Here is a 25,554-nt window from a genome sequence, read left to right as displayed (position 1 = left end):
GAATAATATTGCACGCCCCACTTTTCAGTTGTTGAATTTCCACAAAAATTTAAAATAACCAAAAAATTTCGTTCAACTTCACAATTGTGTTCCACTTGGTGCTGATTCTTCAGGAAAAATTTACATTTGGTATCTTTATGTTTGAAGCATGATATGTGGGAAAAGGTTGAAAAGTTCCAGGGGGCCGAATACTTTCACAAGGCACTGTATATAGCTATAATGTAGTCTCACAAAGCACTGCTACTAGGTTAGTTCAACTACTAGATGAATTTGGGGGGCTACACCTTCAGTGGTGTGGGAATAGAAGAGTGCATATTTTCTCATTATTCAAAATCTTTTAACACATTTTCACGTATTGATTTAGCATTGGGAAATGCTTTGTCACTTAGGGATATGGATAATGTTAAGTACAAAGTAAAAGGTATTATGTAGTGGTTGTAGTCAACCTTCAGAATGTTCCTGGGTCAGACTTAAAAAATACCACTTCAGTCTTCAGTAGGTGAATATGATGAAAGACCGCCAGACTACGGTATTTTATTGGAGCTGCAGACTTTTGCTTTATATTACTATGATGGTGTTAGACTAAGCACTTTTTATTGGGCCGCCTACAATGACAGTTAGTACAATTGAAGAGGAATTTATATTTCAGGGAGACTTAGTTGCTTGGCGGGAAAAGGACCTGATGGAGGACTTTCTTGATAATTTTTTAGATAACAATAAAAGTTTGTGGTAAGATGCCTAAGAAAGACATAACTATCTCAACTCTGCAATGTTAATAACATCCTATAGTAATCTGAATAAAGGTTGTTTTGCAAAGTGAATATACTGCGTACATTTTTGGCCTACTTATTATAAAACCCAGCTGGGGTTACACTCAAATTAGGGATGAAGGGAACCTCCTTAATATTAGTAATTTAATTAATGAGGAATTTGAATGTATTAAGTATTTTAAGGTTTTTAATTTAAAGGTCGCATTGGAGTTCGATGCCATCAAGCATTATCTGAATGGTTTACAGCTCTAAAGACCAAGTTGATTAGGTGTTCTTATTTCAAAAGGACAATTGGTTGAGGTGTTAAGGAAGTTCCCTAGGAGTAAATCCTCTGGATTTCATGGATTACCACCTGAATTGTATGTGAAGTATAATGAGCTTTTGGTTATGAATCTCCAATTGTTATAGCAAAAGACTTTGGCCTTTGGGGAGATCCCTGGTTCCTTGAGAGATTCTCTTATTACCCTAATAATGAAGACGGTCTATGATCCAACTGAATTAGATTAGATTAATAAAATTAGATTCTTATTAGATTACTTTATCATTCATAAACTAGTCACAGTTACTGGCAGTGGGCGAGGAGAAGCCACCGAGGACCCGCCTGCTTGACTAATCTCCAGTGTGGCTTGGTCCCCGGCAGCTTTTAAAATATGTTTTTCTCTGAAATGACGCAGCGTTTCAGAATCAAACATACCCAGCTAAGTTCATACAGCCATTGTCTGATACTCCCCGATCCAGGGAAAGCATGTATCTATTAGATGTAAGGTTCGCTTTATACTTTATAACTTTACTAATTCTGGATCTTGCAGAAGTGGTTTAACATTTTTGATGGTCTCTATAGAGAAATGGCCTGCAGGAGTAGGCAACCTAGAATTAAATGTATTTATTGACAGTTTCCATGTAATCAAGGTGGCCTAGCAATCCCAGATGTCTTTTTATATTATCTTGCAGCCCAACTTAAATCCACTGAGATGGGAGGCTCAGGGCAGTGCTAAACTTTCTGAAATCAATGATCTGTGACATTTCGAGATTCAATATAATTGAGTCAGAGACATAGCTAGGGTTTTGGTTTCGGGGGAGGGGGGTGGCGAAACTTCTGAGTGGGCCCCTAACCAGGTAACCTTGATTATAACTCGGTGACGCACCCTAATAGTGGATGTAGGAGATGACAGCGCTGTTACTGAAAATAATCTCTATATAGAGACCAACATGGATATTACCACCATATGGTCAGTGGTAGATACCAGTCCTACAGAACATATAAACACAGCCAGTGTCAGACTGGAGAACATTGGGCCCTCCAGAGGGTTTGATTCTGAGGGCCCACATTTCTCCCCAACTCAAGAGCCCCATAGCAGTTGCAAGGTTTGCACCATGAACTCTCCTGAAGGATAAGGCAGGGCCAACCGGAGGATTCTCCAGATCTCTGGTGGGCCAGTCCAACCTTGAGCACAGCACAGTTATAGATGGTGACTTGCAGAGGACGTTCTTTCTGATGGAATCGTTCACTTTTCCCGTCTTTTCTATCTGGCCCAGACCGACATGTTGACTTCTTCCAGCCAGGACTCATCTGCAGAGAATACAACAAAGACACATTTCAAGTCTCAAATTTTCAGCACCATCCTCAATGTGACTATTCCCAACCTGCACAAACTCTTCATCCTACTGGTACCCCAATGCTGCTGCCATATGTGTCCCTAATACTGCACCTATTGTGTGGTTCTGTGTTCCCTCTAAATTCTAAAGCACCCCTCGATAATATAGTAATGACAGGTGAAAGTGACCTAGAAAACAGTGCCCATATCCCCCCCCCGGAAGTAATAATGCCCTCTGTGTGCCCCTTTGACAGTCATAGTAACCTGAGTTCCCCTATAACAATAAGTGCCCACTTTACATTTGATAATGTCCCGAGTCTCTCCCCTATACACAGCATGATGCTCTCTTATACACAGTATAATGCCCGCTCACTGTATATATATACTGACCCCTTAGTATCCCCCAAACTGTGTGATGGCTCCAACACTATATGATGGCCCCCTCACTGTAATCTCCACACTGTATGATGGCTGCCTAGATAGCCTCCATATAGTATAATGCACCAGATAGTCCTCAATATAGTATAATGCAATCCACATAGGTAGACTCTATATAGTATAATGCACTCCCCATAGGCAGACTATAGTGTAATGCACTCGCAATAGGCCTCCATATAGTATAATTCACTCCCCACAGGTGTCCATAAAGTATAATGCACTCCCCATAGGCATCCATATTATATAATGTACTACCCCATAGGTAGACTCTATATAGTATAATGCACTCCCCATAGGCAGACTCTATAGTACAATGCCCTCCTCATAGGCAGATTCTATAGTATAATGCACTCCCCATAGGCAGACTCTATAGTACAATGCCCTCTTCATAGGCAGATTCTATAGTATAATGCACTTCCCATAGGCAGACTCTATAGTATACTTAACCCCCTCTAGCCAGACTCTATATAGTATAATGCACCCCTCATAGACAGACTCTAAATAGTATAATGCACCCCCAGGCAATCTCTATATATTATAATGCACCCCCCATAGTATACTTAACCCCCTCTAGCCAGACTCTATATAGTATAATGCACCCCTCATAGACAGACTCTAAATAGTATAATGCACCCCCAGGCAAACTCTATATATTATAATGCACCCCCCATAGTATATTTAACCCCCTCTAGACAGACTCTATATAGTATAAAGCAGCCCACATAGGCAGATTCTATAGTATAATGCAGCCCCCATAGGTAGACTCTATAGTATAATGCAGCCCCCATAAGCAGACTCTAGTATAATGCAGCCCCCATAGGCAGACTCTAATATAATGCAGCCCCCCATAGGCAGACTCTGTAGTATAATGCAGCCCCCATAGGCAGACTGTGTAGTATAATGCAGCACCCCATAGGCAGACTGTAATATAAGGCAGCCCCCCATACCCCATATTCAGACTGTAATATAATGCAGCCCCCCATAGGCAGACTCTAATATAATGCAGCCCCCATAGGCAGACTCTAATATAAGGCAGCCCCCCATACCCTATATTCAGACTGTAATATAAGGCAGCCCCCCATAGGCAGACTCTAATATAATGTAGCGCCCCATAGGCAGACTAATATAATGCAGCCCTCCATATGCAGACTCTAATATAATGCAGCCCCCCATAGGCAGACTCTGTAGTATAATGCAGCCCTAATAGGCAGACTGTGTAGTATAATGCAGCACCTCATGGGCAGACTCTAATATAAGGCAGCCCCCCATAGGCATGCTCTGATATAATGCAGCTCCCCATAGGTAGATTCTAATATAAGGCAGCCCCCCATACCCCATATTCAGACTGTAATATAAGGCAGCCCCCCATAGGCAGACTCTAATATAATGTAGCCCCCCATAGGCAGACTCTAATATAATGCAGCCCTCCATAGGCAGACTCTAATATAATGCAGCCCCCCATAGGCAGACTCTGTAGTATAATGCAGCCCTCATAGGCAGACTGTGTAGTATAATGCAGCACCTCATGGGCAGACTCTAATATAAGGCAGCCCCCCATAGGCATGCTCTGATATAATGCAGCTCCCCATAGGTAGACTCTAATATAAGGCAGCCCCCCATACCCCATATTCAGACTGTAATATGAGGCAGCCCCCCATAGGCAGACTCTAATATAATGTAGCCCCCCATAGGCAGACTCTAATATAATGCAGCCCTCCATAGGCAGACTCTAATATAATGCAGCCCCCCATAGGCAGACTCTGTAGTATAATTCAGCCACCATAGGCACACTGTGTAGTATAATGCAGCACCCCATAGGCAGACTCTAATATAAGGCAGCCCCCCATAGGCATACTCTTATATAATGCAGCTCCCCATAGGCAGACTGTAATATAAGGCAGCCCCCCATACCCCATATTCAGACTGTAATATAAGGCAGCCCCCCATAGGCAGACTCTGATATAATGCAGCTCCCCATAGGCAGACTGTAATATAAGGCAGCCCCCATAGGCAGACTGCAATATAATGCACCCCCCATAGGTAGACTGTAATATAATGCACCCCTTTAGGCCTCTATAGTATAATGTACTCCCTAAAAAGTAATAAATAAATCCAATATTCACCTCTCTTCCTCCTGATTCCTCCGCTGCTCCGAGCTCCTGCCCATCTCCTGACAGTGGGCGCCGAGTAGTGACGTCATCGCACTTGCTGTCAGTGTCTGCATGAGCGACGTCAGATGCTGATAGGGGGATGATGGGAGAGGGAGCGTAACGCTCCTTCTCTCATCAATGCGGTCAGCTATATTGGCATCCGGCTGATACAGTTGAACCTGCAACGACGGGTGGGGGGGCCCACTGGTAGCACCGGGCCTCCCCGCCCACCCAGGGGCCGCATAGCAGCCCGGTGGAAGAGCAGGTAGATCGATTAAAGTTACAGTAGCCTAGCTCTGGGTGGGCCCCCTCAGAGCGCGGGGCCCAGGGCGACCGTCCCCTCTGCCCCCCTGGTAGCTACACTACTGGTGCACTTTTTTTTGTTATGGCCACTAAACCACTAAAATCTATATTACGGGTGTGACCTTTATTGGGGTTAAATCACCTACATACCAGTACAAGTGGTTTTATAAACATTTTGAGGGTGATCGACTCCCTTTTTTAAACCAGGACAATCCCATCCTGCTCCAATAATTCATGATGCTGAAGTTGGTATCTTATTCATCTAGTTTCTTATTCAGCAATTTTTCTGTGCGTTTTTTATAGGTTTAATCACAATAATAAAATACAATGCAGTGGCCTGATGTGAAGACACTTAGGCTATGTGCACACGGGTTGGCCGCTGCGGATTTGCAGCAGTATTCCATGCGTTGTACAGTGCCATGTAAACGTATGGAAAACGAAATCCGCAGTACACATGCTGCAGAAAATACCGCTCAGAAACGCTGCGTTGTATTATCCGCAGCATGTCAATTCTTTGTGCGGATTCAATAGGAATCCGCAGGGGTAAAACCGCAGGTGGAATCCGCACAAAAACCGCAGGTAATCCGCGGTAAATCCGTAGGTAATCTGCAGTGCGTTTTACCTGCGAATTTTGCAAAAATGTGCGGAAAAATCGGCACACAAATCCGCAACGCGTGCACGTAGCCTAAAACAGCAGCTTCAAACTGGCACGAAAAACAGGCACCAAAGTGGGCGCCGAAGGGCGTTATATCGAAAGGGTTAAATGACATTGGAGCACTGATCTCACAATACAGACACACTACTGATGCCCGTTTTTTGTGCCAGTTTCATAACTTTTGTAGCTTCTAATAATTTATTCACACCAGGGCACTGCATTGTATACTATTATTCTGAATTTTGTAGTTAAACCTATAAAAAACAGAAAAAATTATTGCCAAATAATAAATGACTGAATAAGAAATTGCCGAATTAGACACCGACGGTAGCGCTCGCATTACTGGAGCGGCTGGTGTTACTACCTAGCAACAAGCGGCTGTCAGAGCGCGTCGTGCGCCCCCTGCTGTACACTATTGTTTGCACACCATTGTAATCCCCACTACACACAGCGGCGGGGCCACGCCCCTCCGTACGTCACAAAGCCAGCAGCAGCAGCACAGGAGCTGCGCTCACACTGGCACAGGCGGCCTCTGTGCACTGAGCAGCGGAGACGTCCTCCAGCCCGGAGCGCGATACCCTGGACAGCGCTCGCCACAACCGCGGGAGTTCCCGGTGCTGCTGCCCTCATTATGGTGAGTGAGTGAGTGAGTGAGTGCACCTGCCTGCCTGCCGTCATTCATTAGTGTGCGCTTTACCAGAATGTCAGCAGTGTTATATTGGGGGTCCTCCGGTGACACTTGCCTTACACATGCATCATGCCTACTGTTTAGCAGTGATGGCACAGGCTTCCCTCCATCCACACTGCCACTAGTGATGCCCCCTGCACTATATGGGGGTCCAGGGAGTGGCATTACTAGTACTATCTGAGCCATCAGGGGAGATGTAACTGTCAGTGTGATAGTGCTGTGCCCACCTGCCCCAATCCCAGGACCCTCCATAAAAGCATGGGAGCTATGGGACCAATGCAGAAGTCCCAGGGGGCAGTGATCCGGTGTGACCTCTCAGGAGATCCACATAGACTGGATCCTGGCTGGTCTGATCTCTCCCTGAGTATATGGAGAGGGGCTGTACAGGGGGAGGGGAGCATGGTGGGCTGAGGACAGGGGCGGGAATGCCTCATTCATTCTGTGATTTGTGAGGAGAGACACAGAATCCGGCGGAATGACCTAAAACCATTGCCAAGAACACGGCCCCATAGGGATAATGCACCGCTGTCATGGGGCTGAGTGATGGGGCTGAGGGATGGAGCCGCCTCTATGGGAGCATTGTCTGTGTGCCGCTCTTTATGGCTGGAAAGAGCTGAAGGTTTAGGAGCTGTCCAGGATTTTCAGTGTCAATTCCTTCTTATAGACGCAAGCTATTTTAGCAAAAAGAAGAATATAAAAGTTCCAGAACTTACTGCGAGGCCCTTAAAGGGGTTGTCCAACACTGAAAGCATAACTTTTTTAAGCATTGATGGTTTTGAATTAATAACCGGAGGCACATTCATCTTTCAGTTTTCCCGTGGATGGATCCAGCACAGGTCGCTCTAGAGGCCCGCACCGGCTCTGGAAGCGATGTCGGCTTTCTTCATCAGACTCAGGACCGCCACAGCCTGTGATTGGCTGCAGCACTCGGGTGACTAGAAGAGCACAACGTCAGATGTTTTTCTGGTGACACGGAGTGTTGTGGTCCTGCGACTTCCAAACCAAGCAGACCTTGTTTCCAGCACTGACACAGACCTCTAGAACAACCTGCACTAGATCCATGTAGGCGCTGGACCATGAATATGCCTTCAGTTGATATTTTAAAACCATCAATGCCTAAAAATGTTTTCAGTGTAGGACAACCCCTGTAAATAATAATCACAAGGAAGCTCCTATCTCCATTGAGCATTGCCATGTGTAGGCACTGACAAGACATCCAAGTAGATTAATGATTGCATGAGGCATGGAACCAGAAGTCGGCCATGAATTGGTAGACCACATAAGGCTACAGAGCGGGGTCGCTGAGTGCCGAGGCCTAGTGTCAGAAGTCATCAATGCTCTGCTGGCCCAGTAATTGCAGAGCTCCAATCCTTTGGCATTAAATCCTCCCATTAAAGGGAACCTGTCACATGAAAAAAATGCTATTAATCTGCAGCTATGGGTTTAACCTGCAGGTTAATAAGGTTCTGAACCTGCCCGGCGCTCGCACTTTGAACCCCACTGTTAGGAGGAAACTCACTTCATTCCTCCTGGCAACGTTTGGGTTTCAGCCATGGGGGCGCCGCCGATGCGGGGTCAGTCACCGCTCTGTGTATAGAGTCAGCTGCTGCTCACTATACTGTTATCAGAGGCTTTAATCACTCCCCAGTACTTTGATGAACAGGCCGCTCTGCACAGATGCGCTGCAGAGAACTGTCAATCAGACTGTCGGGGAGTGATTACAGCTGCTGCTCGTTGTGCAATCCAGGCACGCCTCTAGATCTGAAAGCCAGCGGCTCCTGGAGGAATAAAGTTCATTTTCCCTCAGTATCTGGGCTTTCAGTGAGCTGGCCAGATCTCACTGTTACGCTATTAAAATATAGGGTTAATCTGCAGGTAAATAGCGTTTTGGGACATGGCACGTTCCCTTTAAGTTTCTGCTTAAAGCAGCTGCAGAGAGGAGGAGATCCTAGCTACAAGCTTGGCAGTCTGGTTTGAAACTGGTTACAACTTTTCATACCCAACAATTACAAATGTCTTCAGGAAATGGTGCCAAAAAAACATTAAGTGCGCAGTAACAAAGAGTATCTATATGCGGGGATCGCTAAATGCATTTGTAAAAGTTAAGGGTTTGCTTTTGTACCCACGGATTGGCATCTAGAAGATCACACTGTGTTCTGATGGGAACTGATTGACAAAGGAAGGTCTTGTGGTGCCAGCTGCCCTGTAACCTCAGGTTACTATATGTCGTGCGCTACTGGTTTTTTCAATAAGAGCAAAACTAAAAACTGTAGGCACTAAAATGAGGCCCTCGAGAATGGGGGAAAAGGTTCTGTGATACCAAATTATTTTTGTTATTATATTCCTCTTATGACACTCTTTAGGCATTAGTAGATTTATTTTATAGTACTAGGCCCTGTATTAGGCCTCCGTCACACGTCCGTACAAAACATGTACGTGAAAAACCGGTACTGGTGTCATGGGCATTTTCTAACAGTGCTTCATCCGTCTGTCCGTTTTTACCATCAGTGTGATCCGTGTGTCTCTTTTTACCATCAGTGTGTCATCCGTGTGTCTGTTTTTACCATCAGTGTCATCCTTGTGTCTGTTTTTACCATCAGTGTGTCATCTCATCTGTGTGTTCGTTTGTACCATCAGTGTCATGAGTGTTTTTCCGATATAGATAAAGAAAAAATAAATTGGAAACTACTACTATATTTTGCTGTGTTAAACACGGATGTCAAATGGATGTCATCCGTGTGTTGTACGTGTTTTTCACAGACCCACAGACTTGTATTGGCCCTTGTCATCCGTGCTGCCGGAAAAAATGGACATCTGCATAACAGCATAGGTTATAATGGGTACGTGTGTTATCCGTGAGATAAACAGATAACACACGTTCTGGAAACACAGACGTGTGAAGGGGGCCATACATGAGTTGTGCCATCCTTCAGGAGTCTCTTTGGGATTCTACGATATTGGCTGCTTGCTGTACAGTCCTACCAGCAGCTATTTTATAGCATATATCTTAGTATATCATATATCTATATATATATATATAATTGTCTATGGGGTACTTCCGTCTTTCTGTCCTCAACTTCCGTAACGGAAATCCCGCGTCGCTGATAGGTCTCGCCAGCTGCCTGTCATGGCTGCCGCAACCAATCAGCGACGGGCACAGTCCGATTAGTCCCTCCCTACTCCCCTCCAGTCACCGCTCACACAGGGTTAATGCCAGTGGTAACGGACCGCGTTATGCCACGGGTAACGCACTCCTTTATCGCTGCTATTAACCCTGGGTGTCCCCAACTTTTTACTATTGATGCTGCCTATGCAGCATCAATAGTAAAAATTTGTAATGTTAAAAATAATAAAAAAAAACAAAAAAACCTGCTATTCTCACCCCCCGTAGTCCGCCGAGCCGCACGTGCCTGCCGCCATCTTCCGTTCCCAGAGATGCATTGCGAAATTACCCAGAAGACTTAGCGGTCTCGCGTAATGTGGGTTAATTCGCAATGCATCCTGGGAACGGAAGATGGCGGCAGCGGCGCGCGCATCGCGAGAGCTTCGCTGGATCCCGGCGGGTGAGTATATAACTATTTTTTATTTTACTTATTTTTTTAAACAGGGATATGGTGCCCACACTGCTGTATAATGTGTGGGCTGTGTTATGTACTGCGTGGGCTGTGTTATATAGTGTGTGGGCTGTGTTATGTACTGCGTGGGCTGTGTTATATAGTACGTGGGCTGTGTTATATACTGCGTGGCCACTGTTATATATTGCGTGGCCTGTATTAACGCATCGGGTATTCTACAATATGTATGTATATAGCAGCCACATAGTACGTGGCCTGTGCTATATACTATGTGGCTGCTACATACTGTACACACATACATATATATATATAATTTTTTTTTTTTTTTTTTCTAGAATACCCGATGCGTTAGAATCGGGCCACCATTTAGTAGTATTATATTATTGTATTAGCATCTATATTGCTATGGTAGCATGGTTCACAATCTGCTGAAGTCATCATAACTGTTGTAGTATTCACGCCGCAGCACAGACTGGTGTATGGGTCATTTCTAGAGATATGTACATATTTAAAGAGGATTTATCACCATAATTCATAATACCAGCTGCATACATACAGTTGAAATCAGAAGTTACATACATTATATAAAAAGACACATATGCATGTTTTTCTCAATATCTGACATGAAATCAGAATAACCTTTCCCGTTTTAGGTCAGTTAGGATTACCATAATTATTAATATTTGCCAAATGCCAGAATAATGAGAGAGACAGAGAGAGAGAATGTATTAAGGCATTTTTATTACTTACTGCAAAGTCAAAAGTCTACATACACTAAGATTACTATGCCTTTAAACAATTCTGGACTGCCCATATGATGATGTCATGTGTTTGGAAGCTTTTGATAGTTTTGTTGGCAACATCTGAGTTAGTTAGAGGCACACCTGTGGATGTATTTTAATGCACACCTGAAACACACTGTTTCTTTGTGTAGCATCATGGGAAAGTCTCAAGAAATCAGCCAAGGTATCAGGAAGAGAATTGTGGACTTGCACAAGTCTGCCTCATCCTTGGGTACAAATTCATGATACCTGAATGTTCCTCATGCATCTGTACAAACAATTAAACACAAGTACAAACAATATGGAAATGTCCAGCCATCATACCGCTCAGGAAGGAGACAGATTCTGTGTCCCAGAGATGAGCGTGCTTTGGTCCTACATGTGCATTATCAACCCAAGGACAAAAGGAAAATACCTTGTGAAGATGATGGCGGAATCTGGAAAGATTGTGTCAATATCCACAGTGAAACGAATTCTGTGTCAATATGAGCTGAAAGGCTACTCTGCCAGGAAGAAGGCATTACTCCAAAAGAATCATAAAAAAACAGACTAATGTTTGCAAATGCACACAGGAACAAAGACCTTAATTTTGTCCTGTGGTCTGATGAAACTAAAATTAAATTTTTGGGGCACAAGGACCATCTTTACGTTTGGGGGAAAAAGGGAGAAGCTTGGAAACCTAAGAACACAATCCCAACTGTGAAACATGGGGGTGGTAGCATCACATTGTGGAGTTGTTTTGCTGCAGGAGGAACTGGTGCACGTCACAAAATAGATGGCATCATGAGAAAAGAAGATTATGTGGCCATACTGAAGCAACATCTCAAAACATCAGCCAGGAAGTTAAAGCTTGGGCAGAAATGGGTCTTCCAAATGGACAATGACCCGAAGCATACTGTCAAAATGGTAACAAAGTGGCTTCAGGATAACAAAGTCAGTGTTTTGGAGTGGCCATCACAAAGCCCTGATCACAATCCTATTGAAAATTGATGGGCAAAGCTGAAAAGGCCGTTGCGAGCAAGGCGACCTACAAGCCTGGATCAGTTGCACCAGTTTTGTCAGGAGGAATGATCCCAAATTCCGACCAACTATTGTGAGAAGCTTGTGGAAGGATATCCCAAATGTTTGACCCAAGTCATTCAGTTTAAGGCCGATGGTACCAAATACTAATGAAATGTATGTAAATGTTTGACTTTGCAGTAAGTAATAAAAAAGCCTTAAACAATTCTCTCTCTCTCATTATTCTGGCATTTGGCAAAAAGTAATATTTAGGTAATCCTAATTGACCTAAAATGGGAAAGGTTTATTCTGATTTCATGTCAGATATTGAGAAAAACATGTACCGTATTTTTTGGACTATAAGACGCACTGGACCATAAGACACACCCCAGATTTTCAGACGGAAATTGGGGGAAAAAAATGCGTCAAATGGGGTCTGTCTTACAGTCCTAAATTTAGCTTACCCGGGGAGGATCTGCAGCGGAGTCACAGGGGGTATTTCGTGGTCTGGCGATGATATGAGCCAGACTGGTGCGCAGGTTCGGCATAGTTCGGCGGAGCAGGGGGCTATGGCGACATTTTGTGTAAAACCCGGAGCCCCCACATATCTATTGCTGCGATGCGATGGTCTCTGGGAAATCCCATCCCAGTCTGGTGCTGCAGGGCGATGATCTCGCTCCCATCCCAGCCTGGTGCGGCTGGTGCTGCAGGTTCGGTGATGCGCAGTGGTGTGGGGACTACGGCAACATTTTGTAAAAGCCCAAAGCCCCCGCACTTCTATTGCCTCGATGCTGTGGCCTCTGGGAAAATGGCCACCGGAGGCGGCGATTGCTCAGATTGAGATCTCGGCAACGGGATCTTGTCCCGAAATCTTGGGGCCGAGATCTCAATCTGTGCATGCTCCGCCTCTGGCGGCCATTTTCCAGGAGGCCACGGCATCAAGGCAATAGAAGTTCAGGGGCTCCGGGCTTTCACAAAATGTCACTGAACCCCCCGCACTGCCAAACCTGCCGCATCAGGCTGGGATTGGAGCGAGATCATCGCCCTGCAGCGTCGAACCACCGGAAGAATCACCCGACTCCTACTGCCACTACGCTAACTGCAAGTACATTCCGACTATAAGACGCACCCTCGTTTTCCCCCAAAATTGTTGGGGGAAAAAGTGCGTCTTATAGTCCGAAAAATACGGTATATGTGTCTTTTTATATAGTGTATGTAAATTTCTCTATACTGTATACTAGAATTGATAAGAATGTTGTGTTTTCTTCTCCATGTCAGAATGGCTGTATAATCATCTCTGAAGTTGTAACTCCATCTCTGCCCACCTAGTCTGATTGCTAAGCATTACAGTGTCCCTCCTCCCTGCTGCTGAGATTTCACACTGTACAAGCTGCAGATTTCAGCTTGGCTCGGGAGGCAGCGATTGAATACACTTGAACTCATGAACTCTCTTAAGCCCCCCATACATATTAGGCTTATGTTGGCTGAACTTGCAAATATTGACTAGTTCGAACAATTTGGATAACAACAAAATACCCAAGATATGAAGACAATTGTGCACAACTATGGATTAACAAAAAAAGAGAAAAGAGTATATGTGCCATAAAAAATACATTTTATTAAATATAGATTAAAAAACAAACACATTTTGCTTGAGTAATAACAGAGGCTACAATGCCAACTATACAAGGGAAACACTGTATATAATACAACGTGATATTACCTGGAATAGATCCTAGGTGTAAGAATATATACTGAGTGGACTTAAACCACTAACTGCTAGATATAAGGTGCTGCTGAAAACCTGCATATAGAGTATGTAAAGAGTAATTTAAATAAACACTTACATCATTAACACAGTTGTAACACAGGTACTCCCGCCACCCCAACGCACGTTTCGTGTGGTCACTTCCTCAGGACAGTTCGAAGAGCTGTCTAAAGTGTATGAGAGCTCAGGACAATTGATTGTTGGGGGAATTAAGGCTCTGGCATGTTCCATTTATGACTTCCCATTCTTTTGTTCTCCCAGAAGTAAGGCTGTTCTCTCATAAAGGACATACACTCCTATGTATGGGAGATCCAGCTGAGCTGGCTGCCAGCCTAACGATTGGCTGCAGCATTGTTCGGCCGTCAGCCATCTAATGAGTATGGCGAGCTTTACTCTGAAGCAGGCCTCATAAAATGATTAGAAGAAGAGTGGGATATGAGCTCACCCCCATGCCGTCTGATGATCCTGGTTAAACACTGCCGATTCTGCTTGTGAAGTTCAGCCATAGGACCCTATGACTAAGGGCACTTTCACGTCGGAAACGCATCAGGTTTTTTCATGCTATTGGATTCCATGTTTGTAATGAAATTCTAATGAAGCTTGTCATTTTATATATCATTGGCTGGATGTGCCAGTTTTCCATAAAATGATCATCTTAAAGGGAACCCGTCACCAGGTTTGACTGATATGGAATACAGCCACCACCTTTTAGGCCTGATATACAGCATTCTGTAATGCAGTATATCTGCCCCCAACCCGACCTGTAAGAGAAGAGAAAGAGCTTTTATTATACTCACCTGCGGGACGGTCCGGTCCGAGGGGTATCACTCTTCATGGTTCAGTGCCTCCCATCTTCTTGCAATGTTGTCCTCCTTGGTTCATAATGGATGGCGCGACCTTGCATCTTCCACACAGTCTCTGGCATCGCGCTGCTGCACATGCGTACTTATCTGCCCTGTTGAGAGCAAAGTACTCATGTGTTGGGAAAGGTCAAACAGTCCTGGCGCATGCGCACTGCAGTACCTTACTTTGCCCTAGTCAGGGAAGAGAAGTACGCCTGCGCAGGAGCGGGATACCAGGTAGACTGTTTGGACGATGTAAGAGGCATCATTCCCACGAAGCAAGAAGGAAGATGGCATCGCAAGACAATAGGAGGCGCCGAATCAAGACCAGCGACGCCAATCGGACTGGACTGCTCCTCAGGTGAGTATAATAAAAGCTCTTTTTCTTATCTTTTAGGTCAGTTGGGTACCTATATACAGCATATTAGAATGCTATATATCAGGGCTGAAAGGTGGTGGACGTATCTCATATCTGTGAAACCTGGTGACAGGTTGCTTTAATATCAGGATTATACAGCCCTTCTGATGTGGATTTTCAAAGTAAAAACACCAGCCGCATCAGGTCTATAAAATAAATTTAATAGTGTATAAAGTTTGAATTGTGAAATGTGGTGACAGATTTGCTTTACGATTATATCAGATTACAGAATATGGTGCGCGGGAACCAAGCAATACAAATCATTAACAGAATCAAGTCTAGCAGGACAGCCTTTTCAGGAACCTCAGGTCAGACATATAGGTGAATACTAATGGAGCAGCACATCTTAATCCTGACTGATTATTTCTACGTTTATAGATCGCAGATTATAGAGTCCAATTACCAGTGTGATTCGTGAAAATACTTGGCCATTGCATGTACAGATGGGTTGATCCTAAGGTGCGTTTATATCAAGTATATGCAATTAATCGGCAAGAGCCCGGATCTTCATCGACACTTGATAGATGTGTTTTCAAAGAAAATAGAAATATTCTAAAATGTCCATATGCTTTGATTAGATTTGGACCAGATGTGACTTTTTCTATTTTATTTTTTATATTTTTCTTTATACTGAGTGGGAAATACTATATAGTGTATATATAGTATAGTATATAGTATAAAGCACATTCAGGCTCCAAATTTACTGTAGTTCCAGGTAACTAGAAACTATAGACTATTGATAACGTAATCTGTGACACCACGGGAAGGTAACTAAGCAATGATGCTTCCCAACACAACTTCTATATGTAAAAATGCCAATTATTATAGGGTGGAGACACGCTCCGCTGTCACATGGGGCTTTTGTGCTCCGTGTCCTCCTTTATCACATAAAAGAGAATAACAATTTGATACTAAAGGATGCTGTAAAAAATCATCCACTAAGAGGTCATTTTCCAGAATATTAGTATAACATAAGTAGAAGGAGCCAATTCCCTTAGGAGACACATCATAATTAATTACACGCCTGGCTGACTATCAAACACAGTAATAGTTGATTTCTTTAGTGGGTCTTTTGCGGTGTATAGATCCCTGTGCAATTCTCTCCGATGCAATACTGTACCTGGTGGATCCAAGCTGTTGGGATTCATTACAGTGCAGACCATAATGTCACATCTGTCATGTCTCCTATAATATTGGAAGCCGTGATGCTAGAGAAATCAGACTGTTCACCTGTACAATGGGCAGCCCCTGAGGATGTTATGGGGCTCTCGGAGATTCATCTCCAGCTGACTTTGGCCCCATCCCTTTTGTCCAGTGTAAATTTGTACAGGGCTCCCACTCTTCACAGATGGAACAATGTTTATAATAAAAAAACATGGTAAATCTCAAACTTTTGGGGTGTGTAAGAGCTTTGGAAATGATGTGCTATGTTGATGCCATAATGTTGGTCCTGATCACCCCCACTAGATTTTCATTATTTTATGTGTCCGCCATATGGATGTGTTATCTGTCCTCATTACTGTACTTTAATTTAAAGTAATAGTTTATTGCAGCCTCCTGAATGAGTGTCCGAGTTGGGAGTTATGTAAGTGGGGTTTGCTGTACAGGGAGGTGATCTGGCCAGTGTATTATCCCACGTAGCCCCTAGACAACTACCAGGGACTTGTGGTTATGCCATTTATAGAGCTGGTGGGTGAGTTTGCAGAATGTATTATAAGCTGAGAGCTGTGGCAAACTTAAAGCAGTTGTCCACTACTTTAGCATTGATGACCTATCCGTAGGATAGGTCAACAATGTCCGATCAGTCAGGGGCCGACTCCCGGCACACCCACCGATTAGCTGTTCTCGGTGTTGGCAGAGGCGGCGGCCAACCGAAAATTCTCAGTTGTGGTTCTGCTCCATCTTCGGATAGTGGCCACGGCAAGATACTGCACTTCCGCCTCCTATTCACATCAATGGGAGGCAGAAGTGCAGTACCCAGAGGCGGCCACTATCAGAAGACACAGCAGCTCAGCAATTGAGCATTCTGGCAGCCGACACTGAGAACAGTTGATCGGTGGGGGTGCCGGGTGTCAGACCTCGACCAAACAGACATTGATGAACTATCCTAAGGATAGGTCATCAATGATAAGTAGTGAACAACCTATTCAAGCCGTGTCTTTCCATCCTTGGGGATTGTTCATAAATGGCAATAATTCTGGTGACAGTAAAGAATGTAGGGAATAGCCTAATAACAAACACCCTGGGGTTGGGAACATTCAAAGTCATGGGTGCTTTTTTAGCTGGTTGATAGGCGTATAGGAGTCTTTCTGTGGCTGTCCAAAGCATAGAAGACTTCTGCCTTCGAGGAACTACCTCCAATGGTTATGACAAAGATGCATGGAAGAACATGACACAGAAGATAGTGTGTCCACAAGCCTTTTATTGTGAGTAGCCCATAAAGGGAAAGTGGTGTATACAACCCGCTTGTGTGCAGCTGATGTTGACGTGTAGAGGTTCTATGTCTGAGGGATGAATCCAGTTATGAGGGTTGAATGTTGTAAGGGTCTTTCCATTTTGTCCACCCAAAAGCTGACCCGAAGAGGGAATAGCAATGGTTTTGCTATGGGGAAATATAAGCAGAGAGGTTATTACAAGTCCGGTGGTTTTTGTGGCCTGTCTAGGCCTGAGAGTCAACACTCATCAGTAACAGTTTGCTTCTCTACAATTTGACATTTTCTTCATCTTCTCTCTTTACATCCTCTTCTATTATTCATCTCACGTTTAATTTTAGACTCTGATTAAGTGCCATTGGAGATCATGGCTTCCTGGTCATTCTATCTTTGTGCTATCTTGTTTCCTGGATATCTCCATTGGAATCACCTATCTTCAAGAAGATGCTGCTCCCTTTACTTTATCTGTATAAATTCCAGGTTATACTGGAAAGCTTTGGTTATTTTCTTGTGTCTCTGCTGTGCCATGAGGGGACAGTTATCTGCTTTTCTGCCATCCCAAGGGTGTGATCATGCCTGCTGCTTGGTGTTTTATGATGGAAAAGACTGGTATCGGTGCTTTTTTTTTTTTTTTTTTTTTTTTATGAAACGCTGCAAAAATCTATTTATTGTATACTCTATGTGCTAAAAATCCTCTAAAGAGCTGCATGGATTGTTTTAAACTAGGACTTCATTGTCAGCACTTAATAAGTTCCTAGTTGAAACAAAGCCCGGGGGAATACTATGTTCCATTTATCAGGTAGTAACAGTGAGTAAAGCATGCAGATTTTTAATATATGTTCTCATTTTTGCTGCTTCTACCTTTTGTGCAAGGACTTTGTCTACTAAATAGATCCATGAGCTGCCGTTCTGTACTCTGAACTATGTCTTAAAAAAATAGTATTCAGTGACCTGTATTTTTTTTTTATAATTTATTTGCTAATTTTTAGTAACTTTAGTTTTAGTAACGTTTACAAAACTTTTCACTTGTCATAGTGACTGGACAGAGGTTTTAATCGATCGGTGTGGGCAAGGTACTGAAACCTCACCAATTATGGAAATGAAGGAGCAGAAGTCCAAACGGGGGGCCTAGCTTATGAATGGCTCATAAAAGGTCTTATGAGCCAATCTTTTGGTAAGATCAAATACCAGGGTAGAGCGCCTTTTTGGCCGAGGTTCTTTGCCTTTTTGTTTCGGTGATCGATGGAAGTTTCTCACTGATTAAAATTATGGCGCATCAGTTTGATATTTCAGATTTTCTTTTTTACAATGCATTTACTCTGGAAGTGGTTCTGCTTCGCTTCATTTCTCCAGCATCCTTATCCAAAATGGGCATTTTTATTCTAGGGCACTTGCCCACAGTTATACCACTGGTTGTTTTTTTTTATGGCCAAGAAAAAATCGATCACCTGCCTGGACACACGATAGTGTCGGCTCCCTCCACTTGGCCACCAACGCTCGCCTCAGGTGCAGGAAGACGAGGAGATTTGGATTGCTATCACCCCCTGCTCCCTTTGTGATATGCCAAACATTACAGGGACCATACAGCCAGAAACGTACCCCTGACCCTGTATAGAAGACAGCACTATTTCTCCCTGCTCCCACTGGGAAATACCAAGCTACACGGGGACCGTACAATCTGAACTGTACCCCAGATTCAAAACACAAAACAGACTTGATCCCAGCTGGAACTACGTTTATACTGCACTGGCAAGCACTTAGACCATACCAGTTTGGTTACATAACCGCGTTCTTTACCAGACTCACCAAGCTCACAGTGTCATTACTGTAATGAATTCTATTTGGGCGATTTTGTGATCAAGGCCACGGGCTGGCCGAAACGTTAAAAGATCGCCTATTTTTCATGAACTACCGTATTTATCCAAATAAACTTTTTGATATAAGCAACTAGCAATATACGAGTGCAGTGATCTTTTCTCTACATGTGTATTGGGCAAGTTGTATCAGCTCTCAGGTTCCATTTAACTTCATAGTACAGAATATTAGACAGTTGCATACTTTTACATTCCATAATAGTGTCAACAGGACAACCCTTTCTGAAAAGCAAACTACCCAGTGCTCAGCTGGTTGCTGTGTGTTTAGCAGCTAAACAGCGAAGCCTGACTACTGTAGGTGACCGCACTATCCTCCGGTAGTGACTGCCGCAAAGACGAGGTAATATATTGTAGCTCACATTGAAATATTGTAACAAGTCCACTAATGCTAGAGTTGATCCTTGTCATGGCGCTCCACTTTGTCTGATACAAAGCTCCCTTCTATGTTGTTAAAGGGTCATATAGATGATGGTTTTCCAGTTGATATATTCTTTTTATGTTTTATTTACAAAAAAAGTGAAAAACACTTTAAAATGAACCGATCAGCCAAAAAATAACCCATAGAAAAAACATTATGTACTAGCAGCCATAGTGGTAGTCTGCAGATATATATAATTTTAACCATATTTGGCAGCTTTATTGAAGTGCAGCTACAGGGAGGATATGAAGTTTATATTTTCTCTGCAGCCACTCGCTTCTGATCCTCTGGTGGCCCCAGGGATGTAATCAGTCAGCATTTACTACACAGTGAGACTACTGTAAGGACCTGTGGGCACGTTGCAGATTTGTCATGTTTTTTCTTGCTCAGATTTGTCACAAAACCTGAAGGGATTCCTTATGACAGCATAGTGATTGAGAACCCAGAAGTCTCATGCACATGTTGCTTATTTTTGACTTGCCGATTTGGTGCAGATTTAAATCTGCAGTGTGTCAATTCTTCCAGGTTTTTTTTACTGCTGATTTCACACATACTAAAAAATGTTGAGTATTTGGTCAGTTTTTTACCTCCGTATCTGTAAGCCAAAACCAGGAGTGGGTGATAAATACAGAAGTGGTGACGTGTTTCTATTATACTTTTCCTCTGATTGTTCCACTCTTGGTTTAGGCTTACACATACAATGTAAAATACTCATCAAATAATAAACGTGTGCACATGGCCTAATGATTGCTGGAAAATCTGCACCAAAACCGCAAGTAGTAAATGCTCGTGTTTGCTATGGAGTTTTTCCTGCAAAGAGATGCAGACATTTTTGCACCAAATACTTAACATGTGCACATGCCCTAAAAAAGCATAAAAAATGTGTCAAAACATGCCTATTTTACACAGTATTTTCCTGCCAAGAAATGATACAAAACTTTCTGCCCAAAATACTTAACATGTGCACATACCCTAAGAAGTTTACCTGCTTCTTGACAGACCTATTCCTCCACAGCATGTGTATGTGCATAGCACGATATCATTCCTGAACAAGGCAGTGATTACAGCGCACTCTGCTACGATGGCCGCAGGTGAGTGGCTGCAGGGAGAATATAACTTCATTTTCTCCCTGCAAACGCATTTCCAATTAAGCTGCCAGATATGTTTAAAATGGTATTTACCTGCCGATTACCATTATGTCTGCAGGTAAAGGTACCTTCACACGAAACGACATTATAACGATATCGCTAGCAATCCGTGACGTTGCAGCGTCCTCGCTAGCGATATCGTTTCGTTTGACACGCAGCAGCGATCAGGATCCTGCTGTGATGTCGCTGGTCGCTGAATAAAGTCCAGAACTTTATTTGGTCGTCCGATCGCTGTGTATCGTTGTGTTTGAAAGCAAAAGCAACGATACCAGCGATATTTTACACTGGTAACCAGGGTAAACATCGGGTTACTAAGCGCAGGGCCGCGCTTAGTTACCCGATGTTTACCCTGGTTACTAGCGTAAAATGTAAAAAAAACAAACAGCACATACTCACATTGCGTCCCCTGCAGTCTGCTTCCTCCTCTGACTCAGCGCCGCAAAGTGAAAGTGAAAGCAGCACAGCGGTGACGTCACCGCTCTGCTCTCACTGTACGGCGCTCAGTCAGTCAGGAAGTGGACGCAGGGGGACGTGAATGTAAGTATGTGCTGTTTGTTTTTTTTAGATTTTACGCTGGTAACCAGGGTAAACATCGGGTTACTAAGCGCGGCCCTGCGCTTAGTTACCCGATGTTTACCCTGGTTACCAGGGGACCTCGGCATAGTTGATCGCTGGAGAGCGGTCTGTGTGACAGCTCTCCAGCGACCAAACAGCGACGCTGCAGCGATCGACATCGTTGTCGCTATCGCTGCAGCGTCGCTTCGTGTGAAGGTACCTTAAGTTCTGTGTTTTGCTGGCAGGTTGTTCTGCCCATGTAGGTTTATGTATGAGAAGCACATCTCGTCTTTTACAGCAACACTTTTCACACGTGACATTTTTCCAAATAAGAGGATTTTCTTCCTAAGGTGATTAAGTAATTTAGTTTCATGATTCGCTGCCTGAAAATGGAGTGATCAGATAGTTCTGTACACGCAGAGCTAATTTGCTTTATATTGTCCCCTGAACAAGGGTAATGCGACCACAGACTTTATAATCAGATTGTGGTAACGCTTTTATCCTCTACGCACCATGTGCTGCTCTCCAGAAAAAAACTGGCATATTTAGCTACTTAGTAAATCTCTGACAAAGATGTCCCAGCGTGCCCTACAAAAGTATTTCTTAAATTCCCTAAGTCAATTAATCCTACTAAAAAAATGCACTAAAATAACAAAAGTCAGTTTACTGAGTACTAAAGAAATATATGGCAGGTCCTGTTATACTATTCCTACTTGTTTAGCTCTGACTATCTAATATATAAAGCTGAATGTGTGTATGTATGTATGTATGTATGTATGTGTGTGTGTATGTCCGGGATTGGCATCTGCACCGTCGCAGCTACAGGCACAAAATTTTGCACAGTCACACGTCTGGACCCTGAGAGTGTCATAGGCTATGTTGTGAGGTGAAATTTTAACCCCGCGCTTTCCAATTCACCAAACAATTTTGCCCCTATCTACATAATGGGGAAAAAGTGAAAGGAAAGGTGTTGGAGGCGTCGCAGCTACAGGCACAAAATTTTGCACAGTCACACGTCTGGACCCTGAGAGCGTCAAAGCTATGTTGTGAGGTGAAATTTTAACCCCGCGCTTTCCAATTCACCAAACAATTTTGCCCCTATCTACATAATGGGGAAAAAATGAAAGGAAAAGTGTTGGAGGCAAATTAACAGCTGCCAGATGTGAACAAGGGGGACTTAAAGAATGAGAGCGATGGCGCCAAAGAGTATATACTGTACAGTTGCTAAGGTGGGGCCCCGACATGGGATAATCACCACACCACACACGGGGATATGAACACACACACAAAATGCGCCACACACTACCACGTGCTCGAACACATATACCACCCTCAGCGCACATTTCACCACACATACACCAACCTCGCCACATAAAAGTCGAAACACAAAAGTCGCCGCTCAAAACTCGCCACGCGCAAAACTCTCCACATGCAAAACTCGCCACACGTGCAAAACTCACCTCATGGAAAACTCGCCACACGCAAAACTTGCACACGCGGAAAAAATGCCACATGCACAAAAGTTGCAACACATGCAAAAGTTGCCTCACACAAAACTTGCACATACTCAAAACGCACCACACATAAAACTCACCACGTGCAAAACTCGCCATGCGCAAAACTTGCTGCACACAACTTGCTACACTAACCTGTCAAATGCAACTCGACACACAAAAAATTGCTACACGCATGTCGCCACACAACTCATCTCACAAAAGTCGCTACATGCATGTCGCCACACGCAACTCAACACACAACTTGACACACGAAACTCACCCTAAAACACACACAAGTCTGGTATTATCCTTCAAAAATAAAAATCTGATTAATAAGCTGACAAACTACAAGAGCAACAAATGTACCATATAGGAATCAGGCAGCTGTCAGTCACATGACCAGTCTATTATGTGTATGTGTGAGCTAATATATACTGCCAGGGGGTGGGCTTACTGTTGGCTGGGGATTTATCAGGCTGCCAATTTAGCTTACAAATACTGAGGTAAAAATACTGACCAAATAACGTGTGAACGAGGTCTAATGCAGGAGGAGATGACATACAGATATATACTATATACAGGAGGAGATGACACACAGGTATATACTATTTACAGGTGAGATGACACACAGGTATATACTATATGCAGGAGGAGATGACACACAGATATATACTATATACAGGAGAGATGACACACAGGTATATACTATATAGAGGAGGAGATGACATACAGGTACATACTACATACAGCAGGAGATGACATACAGGTATATACTATATACAGGAGGAGATGACACACAGATATATACTATATATAGGTGAGATGACACACAGGTATATACTATATACAGGAGGAGATTACATAAAGGTATATACTATATATAGGAGGAGATGACATACAGGTATATACTATATACAGGGGAGATGACACACAGCAGGTATATACTATATACAGGGGAGATGACATACAGGTATATACTATATACAGGAGATGACATACAGGTGTATACTATATATAAGTGAGATGACAAACATGTATATACTGAGGTGAAAATGAGAGGTGTGAGGTGAAAATGAAAAGGTGTGAGTGCAAAATGAGAGGAGTGAGGGAAAATAGTGGAGTGATCGGAAAATGACAGATGTGGAGGTCGAAATGACAAGTGTTAGGGGGGAATGAGAGGTGTGAGGGGGAAAATGAGAGGTGTGAGGGAGAAAATGAGAGATGTGAGGGGGAAAATGAAAGATGTGATGGGTAAAATGAGAGGCGTGATGGGAAAATAAGAGAAGTGAGGTGCTATAACTAACCACAGATATTTACTATGCCCAGGCAACGCCGGGCTCTTCAGCTAGCTTAGATTTACAATCTCCATGCTTTTCTCATGGTCAACTTTATGTGGCCTATTCAAGAGTTGGAACAGCCAAAAATCTGTTTGTCTTTGCACCTGAAGGAAAAACTAAGAATGTCGTTTATCAAAAGGCTCTCGAATAAGTAGTAGAAGATTACTTCACATTACTTGGCCAATTTAGTTAAATCTGTGTGGAATATCTCTGGTGTTGAAATATATGTTGTAAAATGCTTCTATTAGCTTAGTTTTTGCCTTTTAATAATTACATTTCTATCTATTTGTTTTGTGGTTTTTTTGTGCAGAATAAATTTTTGTTAACACATTCTATTTTGCGAACAGCAGTTATTACCCCGGGCGAAGCCGGGTAGTACAGCTAGTACAGTATAAGTCACTGATATTTGTATGTTCAAAGTGCTGGAGTCCGTAGACATGAGGTGATGAAATGCTTATCTTCTACGCATGCCTCCATTGGGCAATGCACTGAGAGCAGGACAGGGAAAGTGTCAGGTGAGGAGGTACACAGGTCCGATGTTATAGACTGACTTCTCTGATAACAAGCCTACCATCGACAATGTATACAATCTATATCTCTACTTGCATATAAACCTAATGGAAGTAGCAAAATACTAAGTTTAAAGCAGCTCTAATATGAGTGTGACATCATGGTGCTTGTAGGAGTGGAAGCCCTGCAGCTCTAATGTGACTGTGACATAATGGTGCTCTGTAGTAGTGGAAGCGCTACAGCTCTAATGTGACTGTGACATTATGGTGCTCTGTAGTAGTGGAAGCCCTGCAGCTCTAATATGAATATGACATCATGGTGCTCTGTAGTAGTGGAAGCCCTGCGGGTCTAATATGACTGTGACATCATGGTGCTCTGTAGTAGTGGAAGTCCTGCAGCTCTAATATGAATATGACATCATGGTGCTCTGTAGTAGTGGAAGCCCTGCGGGTCTAATATGACTGTGACATCATGGTGCTCTGTAGTAGTGGAAGCCCTGCAGCTCTAATATGAATATGACATCATGGTGCTCTGTAGTAGTGGAAGCCCTGCAGCTCTAATATGACTGTGATATCATGTTGCTCCTTAGTAGTAGAAGCCCTGCAGCTCTAATATGAATATGACCTCATGGTGCTCTGTAGTAGTGGAAGCCCTGCAGCTCTAATATGAATATGACATCATGGTGCTCTGTAGTAGTGAAAGCCCTGCAGCTCTAATGTGACTGTGACATCATGGTGCTCTGTAGTAGTGGAAGCCCTGCAGCTCTAATATGACTGTGACATAATGGTGCTCTGTAGTAGT

At 43.4% G+C, this 25,554-nt stretch overlaps 1 protein-coding gene across 5 annotated transcripts in view; it reads left to right on the top strand.

Moving 5' to 3' along the window:
• The window catches only part of ELOVL2 (ELOVL fatty acid elongase 2), a 345,230-nt gene that overhangs the window by 207,017 nt on the left and 112,659 nt on the right, over positions 1-25,554 (top strand). The window contains exons 1-3 of one of the 5 annotated variants that reach the window (XM_077269882.1): positions 6,407-6,545; positions 15,206-15,291; positions 15,362-15,442. The exons of 2 other annotated variants lie outside the window; for them this stretch is intronic. In XM_077269882.1, coding sequence (XP_077125997.1) covers positions 15,419-15,442 — 24 coding nt within the window. In that variant the 5' untranslated portion in view covers positions 6,407-6,545; positions 15,206-15,291; positions 15,362-15,418. Of the gene's footprint in view, positions 1-6,388; positions 6,546-15,205; positions 15,292-15,361; positions 15,443-25,554 lie in introns of those variants that run through there. 2 more of the 5 variants (XM_077269883.1, XM_077269884.1) reach the window with 2 other exon arrangements.

The sequence above is a fragment of the Ranitomeya variabilis genome, chromosome 6, assembly GCF_051348905.1.
Source record: "Ranitomeya variabilis isolate aRanVar5 chromosome 6, aRanVar5.hap1, whole genome shotgun sequence".
NCBI lineage: Eukaryota > Metazoa > Chordata > Amphibia > Anura > Dendrobatidae > Ranitomeya > Ranitomeya variabilis.
Note: the sequence above shows the minus strand (reverse complement) of the source record. Positions and strands in the feature narration are given on the sequence as shown.